At 42.1% G+C, this 16,704-nt stretch overlaps 1 protein-coding gene across 2 annotated transcripts; it reads left to right on the top strand.

The window, feature by feature from the left end:
• The first annotated feature begins 721 nt into the window (after nt 1-721).
• On the top strand, nt 722-7,025 carry LOC135508414 (collectin-11-like). 2 transcript variants are annotated; one of them, XM_064928575.1, is made up of 7 exons: nt 722-852; nt 1,336-1,490; nt 2,828-2,899; nt 3,637-3,708; nt 3,805-3,858; nt 3,951-4,046; nt 4,271-7,025. In XM_064928575.1, the coding sequence occupies exons 2-7, from the start codon at nt 1,361-1,363 to the stop codon at nt 4,660-4,662; spliced, it is 816 nt and encodes a 271-aa protein (XP_064784647.1). In that variant the 5' UTR covers nt 722-852; nt 1,336-1,360; the 3' UTR covers nt 4,663-7,025. The 2 variants fall into 2 exon arrangements, with proteins under 2 accessions (XP_064784647.1, XP_064784646.1); XM_064928574.1 differs by having other exon boundaries at nt 4,253-7,025.
• The last annotated feature ends 9,679 nt before the right edge of the window (nt 7,026-16,704 follow it).

Here is a 16,704-nt window from a genome sequence, read left to right as displayed (position 1 = left end):
AACTGACAACAGACAGAGAACAAAGGTGTAAATACACAGGGGATAAATGAGGGGAGATGGGAGACAAGCACAAAGACAGGTGAACAGATCACACACACACACTAGGCAGGATATATGCTTTGATTTAAACAAAATACTAAAAAGGCTAATAGTTTGTTAACACCATCTACTCTACTTCGCTCACGAAACAGTAATTCAAGATGATCGAAATGCATAGGCTATTCCCACTCAAATGCATAGGCTATTCCCACTCAAATGCATAGGCTATTCCAACTCAAATGCATAGGCTATTCCCAATCAAATGATTGGCATACTGATGCAGTTTCACAGGTAAAACATTAATAATTATACTTCATGATTGACAGTGATGATGGCCTATAGGTATGCCAAACTTGGTGTTTGAGTATATAAAACAAACATGTGGGCATAGGCAGACATTACAATTGGAAGATTGATTTTATATAACAGGGATCTGGAAACCTGCTCCAGGAGATCTACAATCCTGCTACCATCATTGCAACCCTAAACAATTTCCGTTGCAAAACGTTTTGCTACAGACCAAACATTTTGCAACGGAATCGGACTAATGAATACACCCCAGATGTGGATGATGTCAGTGACCCCCACACTTTCCCATCCAATTATCTCTGAGACCCCAGCTGCCCCTGGCTTTATCTGTGAAACTGTTTATGGAAGGCCTTTCACACACATTCTATGGTCCTGAGGAGGAAAAATGAAATCCTTTGAAAAGACCACCAGTGTGCAAGCCTCTTAAAACTCACGAGGACAATTTGGGAAAATCTTCAAACTCAAGCTACTTGCTGCTTTGGAATCTGGAAAACAACACAAAAGGTAGGTTAAATGTAGAATTATTGATGTGACTCCAGACCCACATGATTTGCTGTGTATGCCATGACAAAGCAAGCTTGGTAAAAAACAAAACAATTTGTGGGGTGGGGGGAATGTTGTTTGTATGCATGCGATCTGTCACAACACTTTCTTGTTTCATCTGGAATGTCCCAAGGCACTGTAAGGGAATTTAAGCCTGGGAAGAACATGGTCATAGGTCAGGAAAAGTTGTCAATCACATTGTTTTGTACTGAGTGATGTGATAGTTGGTTTGAGGTCTAAAATCAGTTGTGATGTACTGTATGAAAGCAAACAATCAAATAGGCCTGAAGAATCATTGCTCATATCTGCAATAATTGTACCACGGTGCCAACCATGACATTGTATTTTCTCTATTGTCTGCCAATCAGTCTTAGCTCAGCTCTCCTGGTGTCTCTTTGTGTGTGTGTTTGCCAGTTAGTGAATATCTAATTAAATGTCTTTCAGTCCATCAACCCGTCCATGTTGCAAGATGAGAGCAGAGGAGCTGATGCCTTGTGTTCTTATCACTCTGCTGGGGCTGACCCTGATGGAGTCAACTCATGGACAGCACATGTCAGACGAACCCTGCTCCGTCCAGATCCTCGTCCCAGGACTCAAAGGCATATACACTGAGTGTACAAAACATTAAGAACACCTTCCTTATATTGAGTTGCACCCCCCCCCCCCCCCCTTTGCCCTCAGAACAGCCTCAATTCATTCGGCATGGACTCTACAAGGCGTCGAAAGCGTTTCACAGGAATGCTGACCCATATTGACTTCGATGCTTTCCACAGTTGTTTCAACTTGGCTGGATGTTTTTGGTTGGCGGACCATTCTTGATACACCCAGGAAATTGTTAGGTGTGAAAACCCCAGCAGCATTGCAGTTCTTGACACACTCAAACCAGTGCCCCTGTCACCTACTACCATACCGCATTCAAAGGCACTTAATAAAAAATGTGGTTTTGCCCATTCACCCTCTGAATGGCACACATACACAATCCATGTTTTAATTGTCTCAACGCTTAAAAATCTTTATTTAACCTGTCTCCTCCCCTTCATCTACACTGATTGGAGTGGATTTAACAGGTGACATCAATAAGGGATCCAGTTCCTAATGTTTTGTAGACACAGTAGAGCCCCACAGTAGAGGTGCCATAATACCCATAAAACCTAGAGGTCAAACAGGGAAATGGTTCCAATTGATTTTCCAATGTTACATTTCCCCATACAGTGTAGGTTTTTTATTTTTTGAAAAGCTTAAAATAAGGGCTGTGTTTTGTGTAGGCTTACCCCGGTGTGATGTTTTGATATCTGTGTAAATCTCTCTCAAACAAGGTGAGTTATCAATATATTTGGCTCTATTTACACTGATTCAAAAATACTTTTTAGCATCAAAGTATACATCAAAACTACAAATCCCTGCACATCATCTCTAGCTGACACCTTTGCTAACAGGTATTGTATCAATTTCAAACTTGCACAAGATTCACAGAATTGTCCATTTATAGAAATGTAGCCAATTTATTAATTACTACATTTAGCTAACATTAGATAGTCAATCCAGAGATTCTTACCTCTGCCTCGATTCGACATGGCATTTGTAGTTCTTTATGATAGCCACATTAGCAGCTAATTAGCATTTCCTTTTTGGGGTGTAAGTAGAGGAGAATATATTGATAAGTCACCTTGTCCTAGAGCGATTTACACGGTTATCAAAACATCACACCAGGGTAAGCATGCATGAAACACAGCCCTAATTTAAATGTTTCTTAAATCCCCTGTGGGAAAAAATGAATGGTGGAAAAACGATTGGAACCATTTCCCTGTTTGACCCCTTGGTTTTATGGGTATTAGGACTCAGACTGTGGTACTCTATACACTTATTCCAGAGTTGTGAGGTTGTTGATTCATTAAGCTTTTTTTTAAATCCGTGAAGCTTTCTCTCCATTTGACAGGAGAGCCAGGAGAAAAGGGAGAGAAAGGGGCACCTGGGAGACCAGGAAGATTGGGTCCACTAGGGGAGATGGGTAAGCATCCATCATCGAAAATTGAAACAAATACAATGTGCAGTATTCTCTCTGGACAGGTGCTATGCTTCATCCCTCACAGTATCACAAAATGTTGATGACTCATCTATGGAGGCTTGGGAAACTTGAGAAATATATTGATTTTAAATGTATGAGTGGTCACTTTTTCAGTTTCAGAGAATGCTGAGGGAAGTTTGAGAATTTTGTTGTCATGAAAATCTGTTTAAACACCCCTTCTGATTGATATTTGGAAAAGGTATTTGGATAACCCTTTGGCTTCTCAATGTGGTGCCTTATTACATTTGTGGACAAATGTATTTTACAAGAGACGAAACCATACAGATTTAGTTCAGAATGGTTTAAAATAATCCCATTTCCCTTAAGAACATGATTCTAGAGTTTATTTAATTGGACAGTTATTGTCTAAACTAGGGTAAAGATCACAGTATGCACTGACAAGAATTTATCCTACAGGATGTTGTGATCTGATTACTTCGCTGCTTGGCAGTCCAGAGCAACAAAATGTTTACTTTAGGTCAGAGGTTGTGTGAGATGTTACCCAGAATCCCCTGAATCACTGACAGGTGCTGACTGCAGCTGTTGATGATGAATGATACGGCTGACATCGAAGACAGATTCAATTCTCACATGGAGGCTTTGCTTTTTAACCCAATTATTAATTTGATTCTGAAATCAGTCACAAAAACCTAGTTACAGTAACACATGTTTCCCTGCAGGACATACTGGAGTTAAAGGACATAAGGGTATTATAGGACGTTATGGGAAAATGGGCCCCTGTGGAATCAAAGGTAGGAATAAAAAAACAGAAGAACATGCATTTACAACAGTGTTTTGGGATGCATTACCATATTTCCCATGTACTTTGACAATGTTTCCACACTCAGGTTTAAAAGGAGATATGGGGGATCCTGGGCCAATGGGCCTGACTGGAGATCCAGGTACATGTATTTGTTTGGGGAAACATTACATGTCTAGTTAACAATAAGTCCACCAAGAGAATGGAAAATGTGCATTCCTTTTGTCTCATCAGGTGTTCCATGTGAATGCACACCCCTGAGGAAGATGATTGGTGAGATGGACATCCTAGTGGCCCAGTTATCCAATGAGATGAAGTTCATCAAAACTGGTACGCTTTTAGGATGTCTGGTTTATAGTAAAATATGAATGTTGAATTAGGAATTTCCAAAGAGTAACGCAGAGGTAAAGACATCAGTTTACTTTCAGTATCACTCTCATCTATGGCCATTTGGCTTTGTTTGCTTCCATTCCACAATGTGAATGCTGGGTATGTATGTCAGTGTGATTATAGAAATACAAGTGCTCATTTTTCAGCACTGCCCTCCCCTGCAGCTGTCGCCGGCATCAAAGAGACCGACAGTAAGGTCTATCTACTGGTCAAGGAGGAGAAACGCTACACCGATGCAGAGGTCTATTGTCAGGGAAGGGGTGGACACTTGGCCATGCCCAAGGACGAGGGGGCCAACACAGCCATTGCTGGGTACATCACTGAGGCGGGCCTGAGCCGGGTGTACATTGGCATCAACGACATAGACCGTGAGGGCCATTTCACCTACGTGGATCGCTCCCCCATGAGCACCTTCAGCAAGTGGAGGGAAGGAGAACCCAACAATGCCTACAAGGACGAGGACTGTGCTGAGATGATGGCGGCGGGGGACTGGACAGATGTGGCCTGCCATCCCACCATGTACTTTGTGTGTGAGTTTGACAAGGACATTATCTGAGGGGAATTTTGAGAATGGTAGTGAGTTGGAAGGGCAAAGGCCTCATTGGAGCTGCATGACAGAGAGGCTATAATTATAGAGAAGCCTTTTATAGTTATACAGATGTTCAGTATGAAACATTATTTTGACACAGCTGCATTTGTTTAATCACCCACCAGTGCTAAATATCATTTTTGAGTTTAGAATATTGTGTATGGAATACTGTGTATATAGTTGTGTAAAAACAAGGTTTCTTCTCAGTTTTTCCAGAATTCTGCTTTTTTGACTTGAAAGTTTGAATTGAATGGATGCTGTTTTTATAAACCTTTGCATTGAATGGCTACAGCAACGTTTAATATGGACCATGCAAACTCAACAAAGTAGTGAGTAACTGTAGATGCAAAATGTATTTACTATTACCCAACACATGTTGGAAAATACACAAACATGTCTTGTAGTATGTTCATATTGTTGGTCTGTTATCTTTTTATAAAAGCAATTTCTTGGAAAGTGCACTTACAGGAACAATAGACAAGCTAGCTATGTAGGTTGACAGAGTAGTTGGGGATGGGCTTGAAAGTGTTTGTGAGGTCTGTCAGATGTCTTGCCGTGTGCCTTGACTTCAATGATGGTGCAGAGTTCATGTAGCTGACATTATCCAGATAATTAATGGTTTCTGGTATGTTATGGGATATTCATCAGCAAAAAACAGAAAGAAATAATGTCTGTTTCACCAATAGGCTTTCAACGACTGAATGCAGTATCTATTCTAAAATATGGAAATGTATGTCCTTTTAACAGAACAGTGTCCTCAGGGATGCAGATGGTGAAATATGTGATTTGTTATTGCTCATTTGCCTGTAATGTACAACAAACACTGATACTAATAGTAGTTCATTTATTTTTCTATTTACAAGTAAACGTTATGTAACTGTCCTACTGGTGTATTTTGTAGGTTACCTCCACCTAGTGGCTATTAGTGAAACACTCCTACCACTGTTCACTGTTGATCTCCTCACATAGAGCCATCGGGAATGTTACCAAATTAAAATGGAAAGATAGACACAAACCAGATGTGGCTATTTCTAGGAAAACAAAATATACTGACACCACATTCAATTTCAACCGGCATACCTTGTATGTGAACCTATTAACTTATATAGACTAACAGGTTTATGATGCTTGCAGATCTACAATTTAATTTTAAAAATCCAGTCCTTATAATTACCTTTTCCTCTCATACCAATGTTTATAAAATATGTAACATGTTACTCTATAGGCATACCTCTTATTTTATTTAACTAGGCAGGTCAGTTAAGAACAAATTCGTATTTACAATTACGGCCAAACCCTAACCCAGATGACGCTCGGTCAATTGTGCGCTGCCCTATGGGTCTCCCAATCATGGCTGGCTGTGATACAGCCTAGAATTAAACCAGGGTCTGTAGTGAAGCCTCTAGCACAGTGCCTTGGACCGCTGCGGCACTCGTGAGCCCCAAGTTCGACCAGATACAGAAGCAAAAGGTCTGTCTGCACATGATGTAATCTGGTGAAAACATTTGAAAAGATGTCATGACCTAAAGGAGCAATTCAAAGACAGGTAAGAAACAAAAATGACATGTGATCAGAAAATTGTAGCAGTAATCGTTTGCAATGAGGACCAGATTCAAATTCTATTATACTGTAGTTCCATCTAACAACAGATCACCTTAATGTGATTATGCGTGAGCAGCATTGGTAATCTCCTTCTGTCAGGAGCTGACAGTCTTAATAGGGGAATATTCATGTTGGAATGGTGCCCCTGACTGGAACTCCAAATATGGGCATAGCTGTCTCATCTAAAATTGTATGTTGGAATGGTGTCTTCGCAAGAACTCCATGTATGGGCCTAACAGGAACTCATTTTGTGGGCGTAGTAAATTGTTTGCTAAATGATTACACCTGAGCTCTATCTGAATCGAGAGTTTTTAGGCTAGCACAGTTTGGTTTTCATCAGGTCGTCAATTGATTATGGATGCTTTGATTGCTGGTTGCTTTTAAGACTGTGCCTGTTGATACTTTACAAGTGTAACTCTCTCAGAGGGCTTTTGGCTGAGGAATTGGAAACAAGGTAGCAGAGTAGGATCTCGGATCTAATAACCAAGCCATCTGTGGCATTGGGGAATGTTTCTCCATGGTTCTTTCCAAGGTCTTATGAGAATTTGAATTTGATTGTGGAATAGGAGTGGTGTGATGTTGGTAATGTAAGTACACAAGTAGATCAGTTTGTTGGTAATAATTTGTATTCCTTTTTGACAGTAACAGGTTTAGGAGTTCTGCCAATCCAGCACCTGTTAATTGTTGAGTTCTAGCCTGATAAAAATAAAGGTGTGGTCATACCTGTGGTCCCGTGTCTCTGTGGTGGTACACTGGGGGAGATGTTGCCAGAAGATTCTGACCCTACTCTTACGCTTGTTTACACTGAGCTGCACTGAGGTCTGAACACGATGGTTACATTAAGGCACTGTGGAACTGGTGCTAGATATGGGTTGGAAAATGCCACTGTACTCAATGTTACCTTTATCCACACTGAAACATTGACTGAAATACAGCAAATGTTTTGGAAAACTGCCCTTTTTGTTCTCCAGCAAGCTAGTCACCACAGCCATTTTGGAATGGCAGTATCAGCTCCTTAGTGGTTCAATGCGACGTGCCCTTCCAGAAAGTCTACTGCTAGCTAGGATGAGGATGAAAAGGGCAGTTTTCTGAAAAATTAGCAGTATTTCAATTTTGTCAGTTTAGCAGACACTTATCCAAATCTGTCACAATCTGGCACACATGTGCCGAATACAACAGCTGTAGACCTTACCGTGAGTTACTTACAAGCCATTAACCAACAAAATGCAGTTAAACAATTTACAAAATAAACTAATGTTTAAATGAATAAAACAGAATGAGACTATATACAGGGAGTACCTGTACCGAGTCAATGAGCGGCTGTACAGGTTAGTCAAGGTAATTTTTACCTGTAGGTAGGGGTAAAGTGACTGCATAGATAAACCAGTGAGTTGCAGCAGTGTGAAAACAAAGGTGGGGAGGAGGGGGTATTAATACAAATATTCAGTGGTGTAAAGAACTTAAATTCTATTTAAGTTGTTTTTGGGGGAATCTGTACTTAATTTGACTTTATACTTTTGCAGCACTTCATTCCTACAGAAACTAATGTGCTTTTTACTCCATACATCCATACACAAAAGTACTTGTTACATTTTGAATGCTTAGCGAGACAACATGCCTGGTCATCCCTATTGCCTCTGATTTGGCGGACTCACTAAACACAAATGCTTAATTTTTAAATGATCTTTGAGTGTTGGAGCATGCCCCTGGCTAACTGTAAAAAAAAAAAAAAAAAAATTTAAATGGTGCCATCTGGTTTGCTTAATATAAGGAATTTGAAATTAGTTATACTTTAACATTTGATACTTAAGTATATTTCCAACAAAATACTTAGACTTTTACTCATGTTTTACTGGGTGACTTTTACTTTTCTGTTAAGGTATCTTTACTTTTACTCAAGTATGACAATTGGATACTTTCTCCACCACCATAAATAGTCCGGGTGGCCATTTGATTAATTGTTCAGCAGTCTTATGACTACGAGGTAGAGTCTTAAGGAGTCTTTTGGAGCTAGACTTGACACTTGGGAACTGCTTGCTGTGCAGAAGCAGTCTATGACTTGGTTGACTGGAGTCTTTGATCACTTTTTTGGGCCTTCCTCAGATACCGCCTACTACATAAATCCTAAATGGCAGGAAACTTGGCCCCAGTGATGTACCGGGCTTTACGCACTACCCTCTGTAGCGCTTTACGGTCAGATGCCGAGTAGTTGCCATGCAACCGGTCAGGATTCTCTGGAACTTTTTTTGGAACTTTTTGAGGATCTGGTGACCCATGACAAATCTTTTCAGTCTCCTGAGGGGGAAAAGGCATTGTCGTGCCCTCTTCACCACTTTCTTGGTGTGTTTGGAGCGTGATCATTTGTTGGTGATGTGGATATGAAGGAACTTATTTCTTGACCCTCTCCACTTCAGCTCCGTTGATGGGGGCGTGCTCGGCCCTGCTTTTCCTGTAGTCCACAATAATCTCCTTTGTCTTGCTCATGTTGAGGGAGCGGTTGTTCTCCTGGCACCACACTGCCAGGTCTCTGACCTCCCTATAGGCTGTCTCATCATTGTCGGTGATCAGGTGTTCCACCGTTGTGTCGTCAGCAAACTTAATGACGGTGTTGGAGTCGTACTTGGCCACGCAGTCGTGGGTGAACAGGGAATACAGGAGGGGACTAAGCACACACCCCTAAAGGGCCCCCGTGTTGCCCATGCTTACCACCTGGCGGTGGCCCGTCAGGAAGTCCAGGATCCAGTTGCAGAAAGCGGTGTTTAGTCCCAGGGACCTTAGCTTAGTGATGAGCTTTGTGGGCACTATGGTGTTGAACGCTGAGCTGTAGTCAGGGATCAGCATTATCACATAGGTGTTCCTTTTGTCCAGGTGGGAAAGAGCAATGTGGAGTGCGATTGAGATTGCATCATCTGTGGATCTGTTGGGGTGGTATGTAAATTGGAGTTGGTCTAGGGTTTCTGGGATGATGGTGTTGATGTGAACCATGACCAGCCTTTCAAAGCACTTCATGGCTACTGATGTGAGTGCTACAGATTACCTTCGCTTTCTTGGGCACAGGGACTATGGAGGTCTGCTTGAAATGTGGGTATTACAAACTTGGTCAGGGAGAAGTTGAAAATGTCAGTGAAGACACTTGCCATTTGGTCGGCGCATGCTCTGAGTACACGTCCTGGCAATCCGTCTGGCACCGCGGCCTAGTGAATGTTGACCTGTTTAAAGGTCTTGCTCACATTGGCTATAGAGAGCGTGATCACACAGTCATCCGGATCAGCTGGTGCTCTCATGCATGCTTCAGTGTTACTTGCCTTGAAGCGAGCATTTAGCCCTTCTAGTAGGCTTTCCCTTTGCAGTTCGTAATATTTTGCAAGCCCTGCCACATCTGACAAGCATCAGAGCCATTGTAGTAAGTCAGTCTTAGTCCTTTATTGATTATTTGCCTGTTTGATGGTTCGTCTGAGGGCATAGTGGGGTTTCTTATAAGGGTCCAGATTAGTGTCCCACTCCTTGAAAGCAGCATCTCTAGCTTTTAGCTCAGTGCTGATATTACCTGTAATCAATGGCTTTTGGTTGGGATATGTACGTACGGTCACTTTCGGGACGACGTCGTTGATGCACTTATTGATGAAGCCGGTGACTGAGGTGATATACTCCTCAATGCCATTGGAGGAATCCCGGAACATATTCCAGTCTGTGCTAGCAAAACAGTCCTGTAGCGTAGCATCCACGTCATCTGACCACTTCCGTAATGAGTGAGTCACTGGTACTTTCTGCTTTAGTTTTTGCTTGTATGCAGGAATCAGGAGGATAGAATGATGGTCAGATTTTCCAAATGGAAGGCGAGGGAGAGCTTTATACGCGTCTCTGTGTGTGGAGTAAAGGTGCTATAGAGTTTTTTCCCCTTCTGGTTGCATATGACATCCTGGCAGAAATGAGGTAAAACTTTTGCCTGCATTAAAGTCCACGGCCACTAGGAGTGCCGCTTCTTGATGAGCATTTTCTCGTTTGCTTATGGCCTTATGCAGCTCGTTAAGTGCGGTCTTAGTGGCAGCGTCAGTTTGTGCTGGTAATTAGACAGCTATGGAAAATAAAGAAACTCTCTTGGTACATAGTGTGGTCTACAGCTTATCATGAGGTACTCCACCTCAGACGAGCAATACTTCGAGACTACCGTAATATTAGACATTGCGCACCAGCTGTTATTGACAAATAGACACACACACCAATCCCTCGTCTTACCGGACTTAGCTGTTCTGTCCTGCAGATTCACGGAAAACCCTGCCAACTGTATATTTTCTGTGTCGTCGTTCAGCCACGACTCTGTGAAACTTAAGATATTACAGTTTTTAATGTCCCGTTGGTAGGATAGTCTCGAATGGAGGTCATTCAGTTTATTTTCCAGTGATTGCACGTTGCCAATAGAACGGAGGGTAGAGGCGGGTTACCCACTCACCGACAAATTCTCACAAGGCACCCTGATCTCCGCCCCCTGTATTTCCTTTTTTTCTTCGTGCGAATGACAGGGATTTGGGCCTTTTTTGGGAGCAACATTATATCCTTCGCATCAGACTCGTTGAGGTGAGTAATTGGTTGGTTAGGAGCCCGTAAAATTGCAGACATCCCGCCGGGCGCCATTCTTCCATCCAGAGCAATTTACAGTAATGAGTGCATACATTTACATACTGGTCCCCCACTGTAATCAGTCCCACAAACCTGCCATTTCCAGCGCCATGCTCTACCATCCGAGCCACACAGGACAACAGTGCGGATGTACAGTGCAGATGTACATTGTTCTGGAGCAGGTTTTTATCAAGGTTCTCTCTGTACTTTGCTCCGTTCATCTTTGCCTCGATCCTGACTAGTCTCCCAGTCCCTGCCGCTGAAAAACAACATGATGCTGTCACCATCATGCTTCACTGTATGGATGGTGCCAGGTTTCCTCCAGACGTGACGCTTTGCACTCAGGTCAAAGATTTCAATCTTGGTTTTATCAGAAAATAGAATCCTGTTTCTCATGGTCTGAGAGTCTTTATGTGCCTTTTGGCAAACTCCAAGCGGGCTGTCACGTGCCTTTTTCTGAGGAGTGGATTCTGTATGGCTACTCTAGCATGAAAGTCTGATCGGTGGAGTGCTGCAGAGATGGTTATCCTTTTGGAAGGTTTTCCCATCTCCACAGAGGAACTCTATAGCTCTACCAGAGTGACCATCGAGTTCTTTGTCACCTCCCTGACCAAGGCCCTTCTCCCCCAATTGCTCAGTTTGGCCGGATGGAAGGCTCTAGGAAGAGTCTTGGTGGTTCCAAACTTCTTCCATTTAAGAATGATGGAGGCCACTGTGTTCTTGGGGACCTTCAAGGCTGCATACAGTTTTTGGCACCCTTCCCCAGATCTGTGCCTCAACACAGTACTGTCTTGGACCTCTATGGACAATTCTTTCGACCTCATGTCATGGTTTTTGCTCTGACATGCACTGTCAACTGTGGGACCTTATATAGACAGGTGTGTGCCTTTCCAAATCATGTCCATTATTATGTATACATTTCAATCAGGACTGACTAGTCCAAATGCTATTATGTACTGTACATGTATGAATTTTCTCTCTTGCTCCCATTCCCAATTGTATATAATATAGTCAGGAGTTTAGATACAAATGAATTAACTGTCTAGAATGCTTATCTACACTGACTGACCTTGGCTTTAGGCGAGGAGGAAAGGCTCGAGAACTATAGGGCCTCTCTACCAGTGTCAGTGTGGCTCAGTCGGTAGAGCATTGCGCTTGCAACGCCAAGCGTCGCGGGTTCAATTCCCGGTAGGGCCACCCATATGTAAAAGTAGTGGGCCCAGCCGACTTGTAAGTCGCTTTGGACAAAAGCGTCTGCTAAATGGGATATATATAGAACATTTGGAAAACGCTGACGTCATTTTCAGTTTATAACCTGTGGTAAAATGTGTATGAAGGCAGTACTCTCTTGAATTAAATGCTGTTACCTGACTTTTAAGACCGGGGCTCTGTCCATTCTTATAAATTAAGGGTCTTACAAACCTCTTAATGTATTGACAGAGAGTCTAATTTTGATTGGAAAATAAAACAAAGGAATTTAGAATTCCTTCAACAGAGTCTCAAAGCAAAAGGTCTGAATAATTATGTAAATAAGGTGTTTTTGTAAACATATCTAAAAACCACTTTTTGCTTTGTCATTATGGGGTATTGTGTGTAGATATGCTGAGGATTTTTAAAATACATTTTAGAATAAGGCTGTAAAGTAACAAAATGTAGAAAAAAAACTCAAGGGGTCTGAATACTTTTTACACGGGCACTGTATCAGTGAGGATTAAGGTAACATTTGGAGTACAGTGGCATATCCCATCCCTGCATTGATTAATGTTTTCCAACCCATATCTTGCGCCTGCACCGCAGTGTCTTAACCAGCAATTGCTACATCTATTTTTGGACTTATAAATTGATTATATGCACCCATTTATTCTTGAAGGATATAACTTATAAATGCCTCTTGAGCTGAGTTCAACTGTCGTACACCATCAGAACCCAAAATATGAGCTTGATTTACTCCAATGTCTATAAACAAAGTAAATATAAACAAACACTATATAGCCTCAAAACATGGTTAAAACGATAATTTGATATCATGCATGGTCAGTCCTTGCATCCATAGCTCTGTTTATTTGAGAGTGGTTACATTTCTCCATCCCCATCTCTCAGCTTTTACTGAAACAAACAGGGAGTATGTGTTATTGCTTTTACTGTTGATTGCTGCTTTAGGGTAAGGGTTAGGTTTAGTGTAGGGACGTCTCAAGGATTCCAGATAGCACTATCCAGAAGGATCCTGACTGGAGGAAGGTTACCGGAATGTCACGGAAGGTCCAGATTTCAGACTGACAGGTAGGCTACTCAGTCTCAATAGAGCTGAGTGCAGACTATATGTGATGGAACTGACTTCAGACAAGGTCACCAAATACAGCTTTGGAGTAATCTCCTCATACAGTTGACATCGGAAGTTTACATACACCTTAGCCAAATACATTTTAAACTCAGTTTTTCACAATTCCTGACATTTAATCCTAGAAAATATTCCCTGTTTTAGGTCACTTAGGATCACCACTTTACTTTAATTAAGAATGTGAAATGTCAGAATAATAGTAAAGAGAATGGTTTATTTTGATTTTATTTCTTTCATCACATTCCCAGTGGGTCAGAAGTTTACATACACTCAATTAGTATTTGGTAGCATTGCCTTTAAATTGTTTAACTTGGATCAAACGTTTCGGGTAGCCTTCTACAAGCTTCCCACAATAATTTGGGTGATTTTGGCACATTCTTCCTGAGAAAGCTGGTGTAACTGAATCCGGTTTGGAGGCCTCCTTGCTCGCACACGCTTTTTCAGTTCTGCCCACGCATTTTCTATAGGATTGAGGTCAGGGCTTTGTGATGGCCACTCCAATACCTTGACTTTGTTATCCTTAAAGCCATTTTGCCACAACTTTGGAAGTATGCTTTGGATCATTGTCCATTTGGAAGACCCATTTGCGACCAAGCTTTAACTTCCTGACTGATGTCTTGAGATATTGCTTCAATATATCCACTTAATTTTCCTCTTCATGAAGCCATCTATTTTGTGAAGTGCACCAGTCTCTCCTGCAACAAAGCACCACCACAACATGATGCTGCCACCCCCGTGCTTCACGGTTGGGATGGTGTTCTTCAGCTTGCAAGCCCTCCAACTTTTTCCTCCAAACATAATGATGGTCATTATGGCCAACAGTTCTATGTTTGTTCATCACGCCAGAGGACATTTCTCCAAAAAGTATGATCCTTGTCCCCATGTGCAGTTGCAAACCGTAGTATGGCTTTTTTATGGCGGTTTTAGAGCAGTGGCTTCTTCCTTGCTGAGTGGCCTTCCAGGTTATATCGATATAGGACTCGTTTTACTGTGGATATAAACTCAGCAAAAAAAAAAAAGTCCTCTCACTGTCAATTGCATTTATTTTCTGCAAACTTAACATGTGTAAATATTTGTATGAACATAAGATTCAGCAACTGAGACATAAACTGAACAAGTTCCACAGACATGTGACTAATATAAATGGAATAATATGTCCCTGAACAAAGGGGGGTCAAAATCAAAAGTAACAGTCAGTGTCTGGTGTGACCACCAGCTCATTAAGTACTGCAGTGCATATCCTCGTCATGGAATGCACCAGATTTGCCATTTCTTGCTGTGATATGTTACCCCTCTCATCCACCAAGGCACCTGCAAGTTCCTGGACATTTCTGGAGGGAATGGCCCTAGCCCTCACCCTCCGTTCCAACAGGTCCCAGACGTGCTCAATGGGATTGAGATCCGGCCTCTTTGCTGGCCAATGCAGAACACTTACATTCCTGTCTTGCAGAACGAGCAGTATGGCTGGTGGCATTGTCATGCTGGAGGGTCATGTCAGGATGAGCTTGAGGGAAGGGTACCACATGAGGGAGGAGGATGTCTTCCCTGTTACTCACAGCGTTGAGATTGCCTGCAATGACAACAAGCTCAGTCTGATGATGCTGTGACACATTGCTCCAGACCATGACGGACCCTCCACCTCCAAATCAATTCCGCTCCAGAGTACAGGCCTCGGTGTAACGCTCATTCCATTGACGATAAACGTGAATCCAACCATCACCCCCAGTGAGGCAAAACCGCGACTCGTCAGTGAAGAGCACTTGTTGCAAGTCCTGTCTGGTCCAGCGATGGTGGAGTTGTGCCCATAGGCGACATTGTTGCCTGTGATGTCTGGTGAGGACCTGCCTTACAACAAGCCTACAAGCCCTCAGTCCAGCTTCTCTCAGCCTATTGCGGACAGTCTGAGCACTGATGGAGGGATTCTGCATTCCTGGTGTAACTCGGGCAGTTGTTGTTGCCATCCTGTACCTGTCCAGCAGGTGTGATGTTTTGATGTACCGATCATTTGCGGGTGTTGTTACAAGTGGTCTGCCAATGCTAGGACGATCAGCTGTTCGTCCTGTCTCCCTGTAGCGCTGTCTTCGGCATCTCACAGTACAGACATTGCAATTTATTGCCCTGGCCACATCTGCAGTCCTCATGCCTCCTTGCAGCATGCCTACGGCACGTTCACACAGATGAGCAGGGACCCTGGGCATCTTTATTTTGGTGTTTTTTAGAGTCAGTAGAAAGGCCTCTTTAGTGTCATAAGTTTTCATAACTTTGACCTTATTTTAAGTTATTTGTATTTTTATGAATGATATTTGAAAGACAGGGTCCTGAAAAGGGGCCCTTTCCTTTTTTGCTGAGTTTAGATACTGTTGTACCTGTTTCCTCCAGCATCTTCACAATGTCCTTTGCTGTTGTTCTGGGATTGATTTGCACTTTTCGCACCAAAGTACGTTTATCTCTAGGATACAGAACACGTCTCCTTCCTGAGCAGTATGACGGCTGCATGGTCCCATGGTGTTTATATTTGCGTACTATTGTTTGTGTAGATGAACGTGTTACCTTCAGGCATTTGAACATTGCTCCCAAGGATGAACCAGACTTATGTTCTACAATTTTTTTTCTGAGGTCTTGGCTGATATCTTTTGATTTTCCCATGATGTCAAGCAAAGAGGCACTGAGTTTGAAGGTAGGCCTTGAAATACATCAACAGGTACACCTCCAAATGACTCACATTATGTCAATTAGCCTATCAGAAGCTTCTTTCTGGAATTTTCCAAGCTGTTTAAAGGCACAGTCAACTTAATGTATGTACATTTCTGACCCACTGGAATTGTCATACAGTGAATTATAAGTGAAATAATCTGTCTGTAAACAATTGTTGGAATAATTACTTGTGTCATGCACAAAGTAGATGTCCTAACCGATTTGCCAAAACTATAGTTTGTTAACAAGAAATTTGTGGAATGGTTGACTCCAACCTAAGTGTATGTAAAATTCCGACTTGAACTGTACCTAGTTTCTATTTCTCCTTGAAGTCTTGAACGTTGATAAAGCACAGTATGAGTTGTCCCTTAAGCTATGAATAATGAACACAGAGATGATGAATTATGCATCCCATTGACCAGGAGAGTGTCTGGCAAAAACCAATTAGCTGCTGAAATCTCTGGTTACCTCTGCAGTAAACAATTTGGACAGCACTGACTGAGGGGAGGGAAACATTGCCAGGTTATTCGGGTGGAAAAAGTCATAACCATGTCCATGGGTGATGCTTTGTGGAAAAACTCCCACCTATTAATGTAATTATGGATTCCATCCACATGCAATCATTTAAAAAATGTAATCAAAAGTCTGCAAGAAGTTTAACAGTTAAGATTGCATACGTTTGTAATCTATAATGCAATTCAAACTGCTAGGCTATTTGGTCAGACATTTTGTGATTTCAGGCAGATAGTCCTACTGCT

Source organism: Oncorhynchus masou, chromosome 21 (assembly GCF_036934945.1).
Source record: "Oncorhynchus masou masou isolate Uvic2021 chromosome 21, UVic_Omas_1.1, whole genome shotgun sequence".
Classification (NCBI taxonomy): domain Eukaryota; kingdom Metazoa; phylum Chordata; class Actinopteri; order Salmoniformes; family Salmonidae; genus Oncorhynchus; species Oncorhynchus masou.
The sequence above is the reverse complement of the archived record's forward strand: the minus strand, read 5'-3'. Positions and strand labels throughout refer to the sequence as shown.

Bases quoted from the DNA above. Each gene is read 5' to 3' on its own strand.
- LOC135508414 (XM_064928574.1), top strand. From the start codon at position 1,361: ATGAGAGCAGAGGAGCTGATGCCTTGTGTTCTTATCACTCTGCTGGGG. The intron at 1,491-2,827 runs GCATATACACTG...TCCATTTGACAG, and splicing joins CCTCGTCCCAGGACTCAAAG to GAGAGCCAGGAGAAAAGGGA. The intron at 3,859-3,950 runs GTACATGTATTT...TTGTCTCATCAG, and splicing joins GGGCCTGACTGGAGATCCAG to GTGTTCCATGTGAATGCACA.